Raw genomic sequence first — 19,861 nt, 5'->3', positions numbered from 1 at the left:
AATGGACTAAACACTTGAAAAATGATGTTCAAATTTTAGTGAGCTTCACCCACGACCGTTAGGTCCTGGGTTCGAGTCACACCGGAGGGAAAGTGTGAAAACACTATAGATCTTCTTAATTTTGGAAGGGTTAAAAAAAACAAGTTTGAAAATGAAGTCCAAATGTTTTTCCAACATAAACTATATTTTTGAACAGAATTAGGAGGCAAAAATGATGCTAGATATTTGATTAATTTAGATCTATTTCATCTACTCTCAGAAATAGTAAAAGCTTATTTCCTGGCTTACTCTCCCCTTCTGTTTAGTGCGAGAAATTAGGAATGGCAATGGGAAATCACAAAATCTATAACAAGTTGACATCAAAATATTTTTAAAAGATGTCTGAATTTATAACCTAAATCATGCTGGCACTGGTAGTCTAGCAACTGTGTCCTCTGTGAAATAAAAACACCAATGATACAATTGAGGTTGTGGTGGGATGAATAATTAAGATCTCTCCACCCTTAGTTAGACGACTTGGGTTCGAGCCTGTGTATGGATTAAATTCTAGTAGGGACCCTTTAGTGGGAATTAGTCGGGGTCGCAATGGGAATACTATAAATTGGGTGGGACAACAAGCAAAAAAGATAGAAAAAGGGGGGGGAAAAGTCAAACAAAACCTGCTCCGCTTTCCATATACCCTACAAGAAATGCCAAACTAGCTGTGTAATATAAAGACGGCTGCAGATAGTTACTATCCATTGTTCATTGTCAATAATTCTCCTGGTTACCTCTTTCTTATCTGTGCCTTGACGAATTTAGCCATTGGACTATAACTAAGAATAGCACTCTTTGACCCATCATTTAGATTTATCTACTAAATGCCCATCTCTTCTATGATTTGCTACTTTTACAGTCTAAGATCAATTGGACATGGCTACTTTTCAGAGAAACATGCTTTGAAAATTTATATGGTCAGTCAAAAATCAAGCACTTCTATCAACATCTCAATTAAAAACTTGTGACTTTATCTCCAGATATTTGTTTCATTTTGTTTAGTGTGTACGCAACTCCAAATTTCTGATCTTTCAAGCTTTAAGATTACAGATTTTAATGGCCAGTGTGAAAGAAAGATTAATCAAATGGATGACAACCTCAGAAAGAAACTCAAAGTTGACTTATCGTTCCTTCGTAAGATCTAGTGATGCAAAATCACCATCAGACAATGTTCTTGTTCAGAAGAAAATTCCACTTCGTTTCTGTAGCAAAGTAGGTGTGATGTTCCTGAAAAAATGGTTCTTAGGTTTCTATAAGTTAAAATCTTAGAAAGCATGAATATCCAATGACTTCAAAACACATATTTGTGAAGATACTTTTGCAAAGTGATATGGAGAAAGGTTGTATTCATCTTGCTCTTGGACTTTTGCTGCTTCAGCAAATGAATACTTGTTTGTCAATTGTTAATATCACTACTGATCAAACAACACTTCTTGCCTTGCGATCTCAATTTTCTTTATACGATTCCCACCACCTCTTGACTAGAAACTGGTCCACTTTTACCCCTACTTGTAGTTGGATAGGAGTTACTTGTGGCCCTCGCCACCAAAGAGTCACTGCCTTAAATCTTTCTAGTATGAACCTTAAAGGAATGGTTCCACCACAACTTGGAAATCTCTCGTTTCTCATTTCCCTCGATATCAGAAACAATAGCTTCTATGGGAATTTGCCAGAGGAGTTAGCTCGTTTGAGGAGATTGAAAATGATCAATGTCATGAATAACAACTTTACTGGTGCAATCCCATCATTTTTCGGCCTGTTACCAAACCTCCATTCCCTGTACCTTTCATTTAACCAATTTTCGGGTAATATACCTACATCCCTTTTTAATATAACAAAACTAAAGTATTTAAGACTACGAGGGAATTTTCTTGGTGGAGAAATTCCTCAAGAAATCAGTAGACTCTGTTGCCTGACTTCCATAGACCTGCAGGATAATAAGCTTATAGGCTCTATACCACCAACTATGTTTAACCAGTCATCACTTAAACAGATTGGTCTAACAAAGAACAATCTTTATGGGAAACTGCCTGGAAACATATGTGACAATCTTCCAAATTTAGAGGCACTTGCGCTTTCAGGCAATCGGTTTGATGGCTTGATTCCTCCAAATTTGCAGAACTGCTCAAAACTTCAAATATTATCATTGTCTCAAAATGATTTCACCGGAACCATACCAGCAGAAATCGGGAACTTAACTATGCTGACAGCACTGCAGCTTGGAGTTACCTACTTGAAAGGTATTATTTTCTTATGTCTCATCCAGCAATACATGCAACTGCTTTTCAAGCATATATTTTCCCTCGAAGCATCTAAAATGGGATTCATCAATTGCGCGTGCTATTTAGCTTCAAGAGATGTCTTTCTATTTCTCCACATGCATTTTGGATGTTCAGTTAATTTTAATTTTTGTCCCTTTTCCTCATTGTCGCTTCAATTAAATTCAGTCACTTGTGTGTTATTGAGTTTCCTTATTTGGCAGGTGAAATACCAATGGAGATTGGATATCTTCAAAAGCTCCAAATATTCGGATTGTATCAAAATAGGCTGAGTGGTTCAATTCCAGCAAGCATTTTCAACATTTCATCCCTCCAAATCTTGACCATTGTGGATTGTCAGCTTTCAGGGAGTCTACCATTAAATGTAGGCCAAGGGACACCAAATCTGCAAGAAATTTATTTGGGAATGAATAATCTCAGTGGCCTCTTCCCTTCTTCAATCTCTAATGCATCAAAACTCATTGCTCTAGACCTTTCAAACAACAGCTTTTCAGGCTCCATTCCTGATTCCCTAAGTAAGTTAGAATTCCTTCAACTTCTACAGTTAGGGCAAAACAAGTTGATCAACCAGAATCCCTCTTCAGAATTAACCTTCCTGACTTCACTTACAAGATGTCGAAATCTAAGAGAACTGGTCATTGGTCCAAATCCCTTGAATGGCATTCTTCCGGCTTCTATTGGTAATTTCTCGAGCTCTCTCAAAAGATTTTCTGCACCCGGGTGCAAACTCAGCGGCATTATACCAGAAGAAATTGGAAACCTAACAAATGTGATTAGCATACTTCTATTTGTCAATGATTTGACAGGGTTCATCCCCAAAACTGTTGGAGGTTTGCAGAAGCTTCAAAGGTTTCTTATACACAGTAACATGATAAGTGGGACTATTCCAGATGAAATTTGCTCTTTACAAAATATTGGAGACCTAGGTGTAGGGCAAAATAAAATTTCAGGTCCATTACCGTCGTGTTTGGGGAACCTTACTAGTTTGAGAAATCTTTATTTAGCTTCCAACAGATTGAACTCCAGTTTACCTGAGAGCATGTGGAGCCTTCAAGATCTATTGATACTTGATGCAGCATCAAATTCATTTTCTGGTGTTCTGTCTCCCATAATTGGAAATCTAAAGGCTATTACAAAAATTGAATTGTCATACAATGACTTTTCAGGCATGATTCCTAGCACGATGGGAGGTCTACAAAAAATGATTTATTTTTCTCTATCACACAACAGAATTGATGGCCCCATTCCAGTGTCTTTTGGGAAATTGTTAAGCTTGGAATTCTTGGATTTGAGTTATAACAATCTAACTGGTGAAATACCAAAGTCCTTAGAAGCTCTTGTGTACCTCAGATACCTTAATGTTTCCTTCAATAAACTCAGCGGAGAAATTCCATCTGGTGGTCCTTTCGCAAACTTCACCAATCAGTCTTTTGTGTCTAATCATGCATTATGTGGTGTATCAAGGCTCCAAGTGCCACCATGTCAAGTCAAGTCTCCGCGAAGGGCGAGGAGAAAAAGAGTACTTTTCTCGATCCTGTATAGTCTTTTGGGAATAACATCAGTATTTGTTGCATTAGCCGTTGGATTTCTTATTTTAAGAAGAAGAAATAGAAATGAACCATCAGGATTAACTGATCAGGTATCATCCATGAGGGCCTACGAAAGAGTTTCGTATTATGAACTTCAACAAGCAACAAATGGATTCAGCGCGGACAATTTGCTTGGTATTGGGAGTTTTAGCAAGGTGTACAAAGGGGTAAAGGACGGGATGACATTCGCAGTAAAGGTATTCAAACTGGAACATGAAGGTGCATTCAAGAGCTTTGAAACAGAATGTGAGATCTTACGCAACCTTCGCCATAGGAACCTGACCAAAGTCATAACTTCTTGTTCCCACTCTAAGTTCAAGGCCTTAATATTAGAGTACATGCCAAATGGCACCCTAGACAAATGGTTACACTCTCATGACTTATTCTTAGACATGTTGCATAGGTTGGACATAATGGTAGATGTAGCATCTGCCTTGGACTATCTCCATAACGGTAATTCAGAGCCAGTGGTGCATTGTGATTTAAAGCCTAGCAACATTTTGCTAGATCAAAACATGGTTGGCCATTTAAGTGATTTTGGGATAGCGAAATTGTTAGGTGCAGAGGATTGTTTTAGTCAAACTAACACTATTGGGACCATTGGATACATTGCGCCAGGTACCTCAACTTCTTCTCTTATCTTTCTCGAATCATGATTCATCTATCAAACTAGTATGAAATACTTTAAACTGATGATTTCTAACTTGTCTTGCAGAGTATGGCCAAGATGGACTTGTATCAACAAGTTGCGACGTGTATAGCTTTGGTATTGTGATGATGGAAGCATTCACAAGGAAGAGGCCTAGTGATGAAATGTTTACTGGAGATTTGAGCCTAAAACAATGGGTAAACGACTCGCTTCCTTCTGGAGTTACACAACTAGTGGATGCAGATTTGATGAGACCAAAGAAAGAACCTCTAGATGCAGAGATGCAATGCTTGGTTTCTGTCATGGAATTGGCTTTAAGCTGCACTTCAGTGTCACCAGATGCAAGAATCAACATGAAAGAAGCTCTTTTGGCGCTCAACAAGATAAGACTTCAACTGGTCACCAAGCTGAACATTGAAGTAAGGCTGAATCCAGAAAGTTCGTTCCAATAGAATTTGGAGAAGGGCTTGTTATAATAAGAGTAGAATAAAGATAACAGGAAGCAACCTCTTGTTGCTGTCTGTAGGCCTACCTTATTTATTTGTTAGCAAGTCACCTTTATACTTCCACCATGTGAATTGATTAGCATTATTTAATAATTTGAAAGCAGGACTAAAGAAAGTTATGGTTAATGAAGTATGCAGAATGCACATTTGGAAACAGAAACATGACTCCAGTAATTAGCAGAACAGTTGGGGAAAAGAAAGAAATTACATAAAGCAAAAATACTTTAAAGAGGAATAATTTAGCTTGAAAACAACTCTGTACAAGAATAACATCCTTCTAGCTATATAGTCAATGACCATGACTAATCTAATCCATGGCATTAGGACCAAAACATCTTCTCCTGAGAGGGTTCCAAACCCATTGAACAAGAAACTTTCTCCCTTTCACTCCATGCAAATTGAAACCATTTCCCCAAGAATCCTTATACACTTGCCCAACAAATCCACCACCAGCACCAGTTCCATAGACACCTAAGCACAAATCAGCAATCTCAGTAGGTGCAATAGGATCATCCCCAGCATACCAAGCATTCACAAGAGGGTTACTTGAGACCTCAGCAAGCTCATGAGCTATCACACTGATCATCCCATCGACCCCCGGATCGCCATTTGGTGCCCCCATTAAGCTGTTTCCTCCATTTATTGTGCTTGGTGGTGGTTTCCCTGAATTCTTAGGCCAAGCAAAAGGATAAGCACAGAAACCAGGACATTGTTTCCCACTATAACCTACCCAAGCATATGGCACTGTCACTCCAAGAATTGATGGGAATGTGAAGTAATGAAAACCACATACAGCCCTACAAAATTCTTGAACTTGAACATCATAAGATGTTAACACTAAGTAAACTCCATTCCTATAATTCAAAGGTAGAGATTTTGGGTATGATCTGACTGCTTTTTTAATCACATATTGCATGGATAATCTGCTAAGGTACTTTCCTTGTGAGTAGTTGAAGTCAAAGAATTCACCAGAAAGTGAAATGGTTGAGATGTTTTGGCCAGTTTGATCTGTGTAGAGACGAACGGTTCGCCACCAATCAGCAACAGAAGGATGAGGTGCATAAGAAGAAGAAGAAAATGAGTTGAGAAAGTCTCTAATGGTGGCTTGATGAGAAGGGTTCCATTGGCCATACCATATTACATAAAGTTTAATAGGAGAAGAAAGAACAGGGCCCATATGGTATTCAAGATTAACAAGATCAGAAGAGCCTTCATAGTTCTTATTTTCATTGTATGGAATCCAAGAAAAAGCAACAAGTGAGAAGCAAGAAGAAGACAGCAGCAACAAGAATTGGAGATAATGAAAAAAGTGAAGCTTATTGTCCATCTCTGTTTGTCAGTATGGAGATAAAGGATTGCTTCTAAGAGGAGATTTCTTGGGATATATATAAAGGGAAGATTGATGAATATATGGGGAGATTGATACATCAGTTCGAGTCATGGGAGCAGCCACTAATGCTTGCATTATGGTAGACTATCTACATAGTATCCTTGAGGTCCGGCTCTACTTGTTCACTGGGATACCTTTATTTTTATGGAGAGATTGATAGATAGATTGGATTCTCACATTACTTTTATATTCTTTCTTTGGAAGGAGACAATGGAAAATCGAAAAGCATGTCAATATAATTGATTTGCTGTATCATAATATCATTGTTTACTTTGTTTTAATGATGGCCATGCATGTTACTAACTTACTACCTCTTTTTCTTTATTCCATCTAATGCCTAAGAAAATGGTAGTTGTCCCTCTATGTCTAACCAACCTTTAATAGATTTTGTACCAGAATTTATATACCGATTCTGGTAAACGTTGGGATCTGCAACGAAACATTTGTTTACATTTGTTAAAATCTACACATATCCATTGATTGTATACAAATCTCACATGGTTTTACCAGGCTTCCAGACTACTCCTTATCTTAAAGTATTGGACAAAATCCTCATAGTTTTTCACGAGGAGTCATCGGACCCCGTTAATCCTGGCAAAAGTTATAAGTGCATATATATTGGAAACGATTATATATTTTGTCTGAAACTCTTAAGATCGATGGTGCACTGGTTGAGCAGTTTGCTCACGTGCCTCGCCACCTTGAAAAGCTTGGGTTCGCCTTTGATTTTATGCACGGCTTGTGAAGAAAATGTAACCAGGCCAGAATCAAAATCATTCTCGTTAAATGTTATTTTAAAGAAACAAATTGACTTATTAATCAGATAGTTTTGCCAATAGTAAAGGCATAAAAGGTGGTAACATAAACCAAAAGTTGAGTCAAAATCATAAGTGTGAAACCAAATGATGGATGTGTCACTGTGTTAAAGCAAGCATGTTATTCTCATTTTGCCTTGTTTGTAAGGTAGTCATTATTCCTTTGTCAATGTCTTTGACAATTTGTTTCCCCCCATCCTAGGAGAAATGTCATATTCACACTTTATATATGGTGGAGTACCATGCATTGACATACATCTACTCCCCATTTTTCGACTTTCAACTGAGGCAATTGTCAAAAGGTTATAAAAGAATAATTTACCATTTTTCACTTACTATTTCCTGATTTGGCCCTATCTATCATTAATTGGGAAAAAGTGGAACTTTTCACTTTGGAGAACAATCATAACCTTCACTTTTTCTATTGCATAAAAGCTCAACCTCTAAATTTATTACTCCCCGTTTCAATTTATGTGAACATATTTTCTTTTTAGTCCGTGCCAAAAAGAATGACCTCTTTCCTTATTCGGAAATAATTTATCTTTACACAATGATTTATAGTCACACAAAATATATGTGCCTCATTTGACACTACAAGATCAAAAGTCTTCTATCTTTTCTTAAACTCTGTACCCAATCAAATGGATTCACATAAATTGTAACGGAGGGAGTATGACATTTGGTTGTAGCAGAAAAGTCACTTAATTATATTTTTGAAATTTTCGGTAGTCAAATACCTATTTTACCCTCTAAATTATTAACCTTCATTTTGTAATGCCTTTTACATATTATGGTTTTTTTTTTCTATTTACTCTATATTATGTACCTATAGAATAAATAAATTTTATTTAAAAGGGAAATGACTTAATTTAATTTTTTTTTTAAAATAGCATATATGTATTCACCAAATCTAATTTCGACATTTATTTAGAACGTCTTTTCTTCATACATCTCGAAATTTTGAGTATACTTTTGCATACATTCCCTGGAGAAAGTTTCAATACATACTCAAAATCATCTTTGATTTTTATATGTATATCTAAGAGAAGTTATTGTCACGATCCGAAATTTCCAGCTTCGGGAGCGTGATGGCGCCTAACATTTCACTTGCTAGGCAAGCCAACGTTACAATAATATTAGCCATTTTTAACAATTTTAATTTAATTAATAACAAAGAAATAAATGTGAAAATAAAATCTGAAATAAAGTGAATAATCCATAATAATAGCGATGTCTAAATACCATCCCAGAACAAGTGTCACAAGTGTATGAGCTACTAGAATAATACAAATAAAGGTCTGAAAGAAAATACACAGCCAAGATAAAGTAGAAGGGGACTTAATAACTATGAATGTCGTGCAACTATACCTCAAGTCTCCTGTGAATAGCTGAATCCGAGCAAGTCTATTGTGCGATGCTAGGACCAACTCTGATATCTGCACAAGAAATGCAGAGTGTAGTATGAGTACAACCAACCTCATGTACTCAATAAGTGCGGAGCATAACCTCAACGAAGTAGTGGCGAGACTAAGACATGTCACTTACATTAACATAATAATAATAATAATAATAATAATAATAATAATAATAATAATAATAATAATAATAATAATAATAATAATAATAATAATAATGGAAAAACAAGAATAGAAATTAAACAGGTAAATCATATCAACAATTGAAGCCAACTCAGTAGTCATAATCAATTATTACTTCAATCAATTTCCATTGCGGCGTGCAACCCGATCCAACAATATATTCACATTCAATTTTATTGTTGCTTGCAACTTGATCCCACAATATTTTATTTTTATTTAATTCCGTTTCAGCATGCAACTCGATTCTCAATATATATTATTCAATCAATTATGTTGCGGCGTGCAACCCGCTCCTCCAATATGTTCATATTCATTTCCGTTGCGGCGTGCAACCGCTCCTCCAACAATATAATTTCTCAATGCTTATAAATAAAATTACTTCAATAAATGCAACAATTAATATGAAATTATACGGCAACAAAGCATAACATAATTATGATTTATTTAGAAAACAAGTAACAATTAATTGTGGAAATTAAGGAGGAAATATGCAATTTAATATTTAGTATGTTAAATGTCAAGTAGCAATTAAGTCACATAAATCAAATAAATATATAGCAATTATAGCATGTATTCAAGACATAATATTGAGCAAGGAACATGAGAGAAATAATTAATATGATAATTAATTGATGATTTAAAATAATTTATGATTTTCAGATAAATATGCAACAATCAATTTGACGACGTATAGGCACTCGTCACCTCACATATATGTCGTTACACATGAAATTCATGCAACAAATAATTTAAGGGTCTATTCCCTCGAGTCAAGGTTAACCATGACACTTACATCGCTTCGCAACCAAATTCAAGATTCTAATAAACCTTTGCCTCGTGAATTCATGTCTAAAAGCTTAATCTAGTCACAAACAATTAAATATACTCAATACGAATCGTAGGAATTAATTCCATATGAATTTACTAATCTTTCGTATTAAAATCCGAAATTTATTTAAAAATCGACAGTGGAACCCACGTCTCGAATCCCAGAAAAACTCACAAAATCCAAATACCCATTCCGATTCAAGTCCAACTATACAAAAATTATCAATTCCGATGTCAAATGGACTTTCAAATCCTAAATTTTTGTTTTTGAAAATTTTTACAAAAATTCCAATGTCTTTCATCTAAATCCGAAATAAATGATGAATATTAACATAGATTTATGAAATATAATGACTTTTAGATATAGAATACTTACCCAAATCAAAATCGTGAAAACCCCCTTTGGAATCGCCCAAATCTATGCTTAACATGTCTAATAATGAGAAAAATCTCGATCTCTTCGATTTAGACATTGTCCAGGGATTTTAGGGTGGATGCGCCCTTCTGCGGAGAAGGTTGTCGCTTCTATGGGCAGTCTCGCTTTTACGGACAAGAGTCCGCTTCTGCGTACTCACTTTTGCGGGGGAGTTGTCCGCTTCTGCGATCACTAGCTTCCCTTCTTCCGCTTTGCATCTGCGATGGCTCAAGCACTTCTGCGAGCTTGTACCTACGGTCAATAATCCGCAGGTGCGATTGCACTAGAAGGCCAAAATTCTAGATTTGGCTTAAATCCAAAATTTGATCTGATTTCTATCTGAATCACTCTCGGGGTACTCGAGACCCCGTCCTAATATATCAACAAGTCCCGAAACATAATACGAACTTACTCGGGGTTTCAAATCACGTCAAACAATGTCGAAACTACAATTCACACCTCGATTCGGACTTATGAGTTTCAAGCTTTAATTTACAAAACTCGTGCCGAAACATATTAAATGAATCCGGAATGAATTCAAATTGGAACACAAGTCATAAATGACATAATGGATCTATTCTAATTCTTGGAATCTCAATCCGAGTCTGATATCAATAAAGTCAAATCCGTGGTCAAACTTTGGAAACCTTTAGCCTTTAGATTTCTAGTTTCCATTAAATGACGATAATTTGAGCTAGGGACCTCCGAATTCGATTCTGGGCATACACTCAAGTCCCAAATCACAATACGGACCTACCGGAACTGTCAAAACACTTATCCGAGTTTGTATGCTAAAAATATTGACCAAACTCAACTTAGTTGAGTTTTAAAGTTCTATTTCACATTTTAATCTATTTTTCACATAAAAACTTTTCGAAAAATTATACGAATCACACACGCAAGTTGAGAAATGATGAATAGTGCTTTTTGAGGTCTTAGAACATAGAAATGAATGTTTAAATTAATGTTGACATTTTGGATCATCACATTCTCCACTTTTAAAACAAACGTTCATCCTCAAACGGAATTAGAAAAGTACATGAGCGGGTGAAAAGGTGTTGATATCTACTCCACATGTCCGACTCGTACTCCCAGGTAACTATCTCAATCGGCCGACCTCTCCATTGCACCCGAACTGAAGGATAACTATTAAACCTCAACTATCGAAGTTGCTGGGCTAAAATAGCTATCGTCTCCTCCTCATAAGTCAAATCATTGTCCAATTGGACTGAGCTGAAATCTAATACATGGGACGAACCACTGTGGCATTTTCGGAGCATGGATACATCGAATATCAGATGAACTGATGATAAGCTAGGTGGTAGTACAAGCTTGTAGGCTGATTCCCCACCCTTTCAAGAATTTCAAAAGGTTCAATATACCTAGGGCTCAACTTGCCCTTCTTTCCGAATCCCATTACACTTTTCATAGGTGAAACCCGAAGCAATACTCTTTCTCCTGCCATGAATGCAACGTCACAAACATTATGGTCAGCATAACTCTTTTGCCTAGACTGAGCTGTGTAAAATCGATCCTGAATAATCTTGGCTTTATCTGACGCATCCTGTACCAAATCAGTACCCAACAACCGAGCCTCTCCCGGTTCAAACCAGCCAACTGGCGAACGATATCGCCTCCCATATAATGCTTCATATGGAGCCATCTAAATGCTCTACTGGTAGTTGTTAATATAAGCAAACTCTGTAAGTGGCAAGAATTGATCCCAAGAACCTCCAAAATCTATAACACAAGTACGAAGCATATCTTCCAATATCTGAATAGTGCACTCTGACTGTCCGTTTGTTTGTGGATGAAATGTTGTACTCAACTCAACCCGCATGCCTAATTCACGTTGTACAGCCCTTCAGAAGTGTGAGGTGAACTACATACCTTGATCTGAAATAATAGACATAGGCACACTGTAAAGGCGGATAATCTCACGAATGTAAATTTCAGCTAACCGCTATGAAGAATAGGTAATTGCCATTGGAATGAAATGTGCTAACTGTAAGCACGTGATTTTTGCCCTATATGAGAATTACTCCCAAAAAATTCAAAAATAAAATAATTTTTCTTGGTGTGCAATTTTTGTGATATTTTGTGTAACTATTTGTATGTTTGTCTATGCATGTTTATTTGTTAAATTAATAAAAAATACAAAAATAGGCATCTTTTGCATTTTTAGCATTTAATGTCCAAATGAACAATTTTATGCTTAATTATTACTTAATTGTGCGTTAATTGTTATTGGAAGTTAATTTGCGCTTTTATAACTTAATTTAGTTCTTAATAATAATTTAAGTACTTTTATAATTTAGTTTTAGAAAAATAAAAGAAGAAAAGAGAACAAAAATACAAAGAAAAATCGGATTGGGCCACTTCTTCAATTTCAAACCACAGGCCCAAATAATTGCCCAACTTTCCCCATGACCCGGTCCGTTTCAAACCGGGTCGATCCGGTCCGCTCCATTAACCCAACACCCCTTCTTCATTTTTGTCCAACACAAAACAAAACCAAAAAAATAAAAAATAAAAAGTGAATTATCACTATTAATAGTTTTATTTTTTGTTTTTTTTATATATAAAAAAAAATCCGAAAATATTTTATTTTATTTATTATTTTTATTTTAAAAAATATATATATATATATAGTAATTTCGGAAATGATTTTAAAAAAATAAAAAATAAAAAAATAAAAAAAAGTAAAAGAATGTAGAAAATTTAAAAAAAGTAAAAAGTTTTAAAAAATTTAAAAGTAAAATAAGGTTGGAATTAAAAAATAAATATAAAGGTATCTGAAAATTTAAAAAATTTAAAGTAATTGAAAGTAGCATTTTTAAAAGAAAAAGAAAAGATAGTGGTTTGTTTTTTAAAGAAAAGTTAAATAAAGTGAGATTCTCTTTTAAAAAAATAAAAAGTGGGATTTTAAATAAGATAAAGTAATTAAAGTTGGAATTTTAAAAATAAAAGTAAATAAAGGTGGGATTTCTTTTTCTAAAAAAATAAAAGCAATTTGTAAGTGGGATTTCTTTTAATTAAAAAAATAATAAAATAATAAAAAAACAAATCTGAAAATTTCGAAAATTTTGCTATAAATAGAAGAGAAAATTTAGGAAGAAGGGGTGGAAAAAAAAGAGGAAAAACTAGATAGAGAGAAGAAAAAAAGAGGGGGCGGAGTGAGAAGTATACAGCCGATATACATTCTGGATACACTGAATATATAGGGGCAGAATTCATTTTGGAGAGTTTTGAAGTTGAAAAAGAATAGTTACTGTTTCATTGCCTCGCTTAAGATCTGAAATAGTCAGAACCTTCCTGCCTTTTACTTCTTCTCTATACTTGGAGTCGTTTATAGTCTCCTGGGTTTTCTACTATTCCTACTGTTACTGGTCTATTCCTGTGTTGCTGGACTGTCGTTGTTGTGCTACATTGTTACTACTGTTGCTGCTTCTCAGCTTCATCTTCTCTTGTTTTCCAATACCAGGTACACGAATGTAATACTAGTTATTGCAAGCTAAAAATGTGGAAGCATGAATACATATGAAGAATCGAATTTTGAAGTTTTAATTTCGCTTTTTCTCTGTTCCTTTTATTGATTGTATTTAGGCTATTTTATGTATTATTGAATAATAATTGGAATAAGAGAAAATAACATAAGTTAGTCTTTAATGAATCGGCTTGGCAAAACGGGTTAATTCACTAGCTATGAAGGTTCTAAGATTATCAACAGTAGGTTAATTGTGAACAAGTACTTAAATTTAGCTAAGGCATGAATTTGAACTAAATTTCGTGAATTAGGTATTAAGGCATGATTTGAGTTCAAACAAAATTAGAAGAACGTTTAAGTCTAATAAACTTTCTATTAAGCTTTAGTAATTATGGTTAAATCCAGTTTCAAATGGTTGTGAATAATTAATTCCAATAGTTTTTTTATATATAACAATGCGAGCTTCAATCTAACTATATTTGATTCTTTTGAATATTAGTTGTCAAATTTTTATTTTATTTATAATTTCGAATTTTTTTAGTAAAATTCTTGTTCATCAATATTTGTATTAATATAGCAATTAGTATGCCATGCTTTCTTAAATAAAAAAAAGCTCGTAATTAATTAGGATTTTCTTTATTTATTTTAGAGACTAATTTTAATAGAAAAGATGTAGTCGCTTTAGGATTTGTCCATTTAAAATAAATGAGATGAGCCTCGCCTAGTAAAATATATAGATTGTGGGGCCCTCACAAATGTATGTGTTAATTACTTAGAACTCGGGATCGGCCGCTTAGCGAACTTCACGGCCTTTTCTCAAAATAACCCTGCGCTAGTCGCTTTAGGCGCGTATTTAATAATGTTATCTCCTTAAACTCGGGTGCACATTTATGTGACCCAAATCCAAATCTCAACGAAATCGAAATGTGTCTCTAATCACGGGTACATTGATTGTGACGTGGTCTGAGATGTATTTCCATGACATTGCAAATTCTTTTTAATAATGAATGAGACGAGCCTCGACAAACAAAAAATGCACAAGCTGCGGGGCCCTCTAAATGTATATATTAAAATACTTAGAATTCGAGGACAGGCCGTTTAGCGAATTTTACGGCCTTCCCCAAAATAACAAGACGCTAGTTGCTTTAGGCGCGCCTTTAATAATTTATTTTCCTTAACTCGGGTGCACATTTATGTGACCCAAATCCAAATCTCAACCGAGTCGAGATATGCCAAACAACTACGGGTGCATTGATGTAACGTGGTTCGAGATATGTTTCCACGACGTTGCAATTCTCGTAAAATAATAACAATAAGTAAGAAAGCGGTAAAAAGATAAAATTTTGCACATAAGTTCATATTTGTATAAAATCAGATAATCAAGCCGAATATAACAGTTGAGCGACCGTGCTAGAACCACGGAACTCGGGAATGCCTAACACCTTCTCCCGGGTTAACAGAATTCCTTATCCGGATTTCTGGTGCGCAGACTGTAATATGGAGTCATTCTTTTCCTCGATTCGGGATTAAAATTGGTGACTTGGGACACCCTAAATCTCCCAAGTGGCGACTCTGAAATAAATAAACGAATCCCGTTTCGATTGTCCTTTAATTGGAAAAAACTCCCTTGTACCCTCGCGGGTATGTAAAAAGGAGGTGCGACAGCTCTGGCGACTCTGCTGGGGAATACTTTGACCCAGAACCACTGGTTCAGGGTTAGAAATTCGAGCTTAGATAAATTGTTATATTTGGCTTTATCTGATTTTTACATGTTTTGAGCCTAATGTGCTAAATGTTGCCTTTACCGCTTTGATATTATCTGAACTGTATATAAACTGTGCCGAAACCTACTCTTCTTACCTCCGGGGATGTGCTTACTGGTTAAGACTCCCTATTCTGTTAGTGTCATACCCTAAATAAAAGAGGCTCGGAAAGTTTCTAAGCCGGCTGGCCTTTTGGTTCCCGGACAGGAGCTCCTTCCTCAACTCGAGTGGTCCGCTCGGGTACACTGTCTAGAACACCGACCCAGGTTTTGAACATAGAATAACGTGACTTCATGCCGGATCCCTAGTAGGAACGCTTATTTGCATCACGTTGCATTTGACTTAGGGGACTCAACACAGGGGTTGGGTCCGTCTAGGACTAGCAACCTGATATGAAAAGGCCATCCTGATGCATCCTATTTGTTTTCCGTGCATTTATTTGTCTCGTGCCCGCATGCTGACCGGTGTTTGAATATTATGAATATTGTGAAATTGAAAAAAAGGAAATAGCGGTTAGGGAATTGATTGTTTATTTTTGAAAAAACCCAATACCCAAATACTGTCAAAACTCTGCCGAAATTTTGGAAAGAAAAAAAAACGTCTTATTTTGTTAAAAGCAAAGGAAAAATAGAAAAAAAATCGTTGTTCTGTTTTGTTTTTCAAAAAAAATATATATATAGAAATATATAGTTTGTCTTGTCATAAAAATAAAAATTAAAAAGAGTCTTACTTTTTTAAAATGGGTTTTTTATGAAAATTCAAAAAATAATAATAATAATAATAATAATAATAATAATAATAAAAAGAGTCTTTCATTATTTGTCACAAATATATACATGTATATATATATATATATCCAAAAGTTTTTATTTCCAAAAAATATATATATGTCTTTATTTGTTGCAAAAATATTTGTCTTGCCAAAAAGTCTAGAAAGGTTTTTAGACCCCCAATTTTCAAAAACAAAAAAAAATCCAAAAATATTTTCCATTATTAACTTCTTTAGAAAGTCTTTTAACTATTTTTTTTAAAAAAAATGTATAATAAGATAGAAAAAAATCCGAAAATATTTTTCTTCTTTCAAAATTGAAAAGAAAATTCAAAATTCAAAAAAAATATATTTTTTAGAAGCATTTCTTTTATTAAAGGTAAAATTCCGAAAAATATTTTCTTCTTCCTTTAGAATAAGAAAAAAAAACAAATGGAAATTAAAAAAAATATATATATCTTAGAAGTCTTTCTTTTAAAAAGAAAATCAATCAAAAATATTTCCTTTCTCCTTTTAAAGTAGTTCTTTCACAAATTCAAAAAAGGAAGTTAGTTCATCTACTTATTCTTGATTGCCCGAACTACGCGGGTTTGATTCTCACCGGATGTGAGATACGTAGGCAACCCTCATCGGGTCCAACCCCATCTTTTGCTAAAAAGCCAAAAACAATTAATTAATAATAATAATAAAAAACAAATAATATGTCAAATATTGATTTTTGTCGTAAATAAGTCGGGTGATGTTGTTTTGCCATAAATAGCCGAATGTTCCCGAAAGGGACGCCGGAAGGCCGACTTTGCATAAATAGCCACCTTTGGGTCATGTTTAGGATTTTTGGTCTAGTCGACCCACACAGCCTTATAAATCTTCGCCCCCGAGGCGCTAAAGGGCCATGTTTGCAACACCACGTTTTTATTGTAGTTTGGAAAAAAATTCAGCGGTCAGGTGAATACCTTTGGGTTTTGTCAAAAATAAGCCAAGCCAGCTTCAGCCGCGTCTTAAACCGTTCTTGCCGAAATAGCCTTAGAGTATCTTTCAGTTGTCGAAAGGCTATTTTCGTAAAAGAACGGACAAGTTTGTAAAGTGTCATAAAATAATCCTCCTCGGCCTCAAAATTCATGTGAAATTTGGAAGGGGCCACATTTGCAAAAATAGCCGTTTGGTTGCATTTGACAAACGGGGAAAGGAAGCTAGCGTTTGTTTTTGAGTTTGTAAATCTTTTGATTAGAATATGCGGGTTGTTTGATTTTCAAGTTTGTAGGTCATCTTTAAACCTTTGAAACCCAGTTTGTTTTAATATGAAAATAAAAAAAAATGTTGAGTATTGTTTATCTTTATTGGTCCGAACTACGCAAGGTCTGATTCATGCGGGGTCATGATACGTAGGCAATCTCCATAAGATTCGACCACAACAAAAAAAAATGAAAAAAAAAAAGAAAAATGAAAAAAAGACAGAAAAATGAAAAAAGAGATAAGAAAAAATCGGAAAAAGAAAGAAAAAAAAAAAGAAAATCGAAAACAAAGATGTTGTTAATAATGAGGACCGACTGAGTCCATTCTAACCTGTTTGTTTCGCAAAGAATGTTAAGGTGGTTGGTTTGTAGTAAGCCGGATAATGACACCCAGAACATCGCGCAGAATCCTATTGGGAACTTGTTGACGAAGGTTGATGATATTGAAGTTGGTAATGGTCTTGGCAGTATTGATGCAAAGCTCAGTGGCTAAGATGCCAGTTTTTGATGAAATGGGAGGCTGCTCCGTTCCTTGGTTAGCAAGAGAGAAGCTGTTGGTGGCTTATTTTGTTGTCATTTCTGTTGTCCGGATTATTCTTAGGGTTGTAATCCGAATATTGTCTTGTGTCAAATGCAAAATCCGGTCCCTTTTATTTCCAGTTTTCTTTTGTTTAGTCCTTTTATCATTTTATTCAATGCCGATTCTAGTGACATGACATGCGCACACAGTTTGGGCCTAATCTTAAAAGTTAATCATAAAACCCTGGAAAGGCGATCAGACCATTTAAAGGAAATAAGGACGGTTGAGATTATTCAGAGCTCGAGTCATATGGAACTGGGGCAAGTAAAACACAAAGAAAACCGTTAAAAGCAAGATTCGCCAAATTGGCATGAGGGTCGGTCATGATAATGAGAGTGTCGCCCAACGGTGCTTTAGAAATGACAAAGGAAAAATAAAACGTTTAACATAATTGTCAAGTCCAGCACCATCAGAAGAGACTACAAGTTTAAATTGTGTTGTTTGCACTTGGCATGTTTTGAAGACTGGAATGACGAAGGCATTTTGTTCTGCTACCCAAACACTTTTATCCTTCGTTACCCCTTTTGAGCCTTATTTATTTTCTTTCATACCCCTCGTTCGGAATTAGTAGCAACGAATAGAATACGCAAGCATGGCAGGTAAGAGAAAAGAAAGAAAAGAAAACAACAAAACGGAAAAAGAAGAATAAAAGAAAAAAAGAGAGAAAGAAAAAAAAACGACAAAAAGAAAGGAGAAATGAGAAAAGAAAAAGAGAAAAGAAAACTGATAACAAAGAAAAAAAAGAAAGTCAAATGAAACAGAGGAATTGGGAACTGCGTTTGACCTGATTCCTCAAAGAGGATACGTAGGCGCTTCACGGCTCGGTCATAGTTTTGAAAAAGAAAAAAAATCAATTAAAATATCCCCAAGAGAGAAACTGGGGCAAAGGTTGCGTTTGTTGTAAATAAATCTAATTCCGAAGGTTGTAACTAATAACCCAAATTAATGTATTTTTTGAGCCTTTTATACCCTTTCTTTCTAGCCTATCCAAAACCCACATTACGGTCCAAAGAAAGACCTTCTGATCAGTCTTCAAAAGATGCCAAGTCAGACAAATGAAGAGTCTTACCGGCGCACATAACATTCTGTTCCACAGCAGAAAGGACTCTAATCTCCAACAGAAAGAGTCATATCGGCAACACTCCAAATCCCCAGCTGGAGAGAGACATAAAACGAGAGAGTCTTATTGGTGAAAACCTTCACAGGCACCATAAGGCGATGAAAGCTGAGAGAAGAACCCAAAAATGAGAGAGACTTGATAGTGAAAACCCTTCGGGCACTACAAGTCGAATAAGATTGAGAATCAGATGGGGAATCGCCAATTGAAGATCTTGAAAGATGATTGACGGTAGAGGATAGGCCACATACGCATGTCATGGCCATTAGAGTCGGTATCTGCGTTTGATAGATTTTTATTTATAGTTTCTTTTGTAAAAGAGTCATCGTTTCCTTTGTCTTTTATTTTGTTTCTTTTATCTTTCTCCTTTCATAGAAAAATTCCCCAATAGAGTCTGTCGGGCCAGAACAAGTATGAAATGACTTCAAATATGCCATCAGCTTTTCAAGATAAGATCTGACTAGTACATCCAAATGGTATAGTCAGCAAGGAACAAGCGCGAGGCCAGTGTCAATAAAGATATCCCCAGCAAAAGGGAATTGACAAAAGGATTGACGAGCGTCAGGAGGGATATCCTTGCCAAAACCAAGGTTATAAACCTAGGCCCGTGAACAAAGCAAGGAGAGCAGTGAGCATGATTTGGCGAAATCCATACTAGACTAAAAGGTCGGGGAAATGCCAGTTTCCAAGCTATGCCACAAAAGAAGAGGGATATCCCCAGCAGGAAGGGATTATCCCCAGCACATAATATCATCCCCAACAAGTCGTGGAGCACAGCGCAATGAAGGAGAAAGGGAAAGCCATCCCA

The 19,861-nt window shown here is 35.5% G+C and overlaps 2 protein-coding genes across 2 annotated transcripts; one reads left to right on the top strand and one right to left on the bottom strand.

Annotated features, from left to right (window-relative positions):
- Nucleotides 1-765: 765 nt before the first annotated feature.
- LOC104224979 (putative receptor-like protein kinase At3g47110) lies at nucleotides 766-6,430 on the top strand. The gene is made up of 3 exons (XM_009776718.2): nucleotides 766-2,276; nucleotides 2,519-4,522; nucleotides 4,620-6,430. The coding sequence occupies exons 1-3, from the start codon at nucleotides 1,322-1,324 to the stop codon at nucleotides 5,003-5,005; spliced, it is 3,345 nt and encodes a 1,114-aa protein (XP_009775020.1). The 5' UTR covers nucleotides 766-1,321; the 3' UTR covers nucleotides 5,006-6,430.
- On the bottom strand, nucleotides 5,179-6,386 carry LOC104224978 (protein EXORDIUM-like 7). Its single transcript, XM_009776717.2, has one exon. It carries the CDS (start codon nucleotides 6,384-6,386, stop codon nucleotides 5,367-5,369), a length of 1,020 nt encoding a protein of 339 aa, XP_009775019.1. The 3' UTR covers nucleotides 5,179-5,366.
- Nucleotides 6,431-19,861: the final 13,431 nt, after the last annotated feature.

Source organism: Nicotiana sylvestris, chromosome 2, assembly GCF_000393655.2.
Source record: "Nicotiana sylvestris chromosome 2, ASM39365v2, whole genome shotgun sequence".
NCBI classification, from domain to species: domain Eukaryota; kingdom Viridiplantae; phylum Streptophyta; class Magnoliopsida; order Solanales; family Solanaceae; genus Nicotiana; species Nicotiana sylvestris.
This window is presented reverse-complemented; position numbering and strand designations above follow the sequence as displayed.

Excerpts from the sequence above, each read along its gene's own strand:
- LOC104224979 (XM_009776718.2), top strand. The coding sequence starts at position 1,322 with ATGACTTCAAAACACATATTTGTGAAGATACTTTTGCAAAGTGATATG. Across the intron at positions 2,277-2,518 it reads TGGAGTTACCTACTTGAAAG|GTGAAATACCAATGGAGATT; the intron begins GTATTATTTTCT and ends CTTATTTGGCAG. Across the intron at positions 4,523-4,619 it reads CATTGGATACATTGCGCCAG|AGTATGGCCAAGATGGACTT; the intron begins GTACCTCAACTT and ends CTTGTCTTGCAG.
- LOC104224978 (XM_009776717.2), bottom strand. The coding sequence starts at position 6,386 with ATGGACAATAAGCTTCACTTTTTTCATTATCTCCAATTCTTGTTGCTG.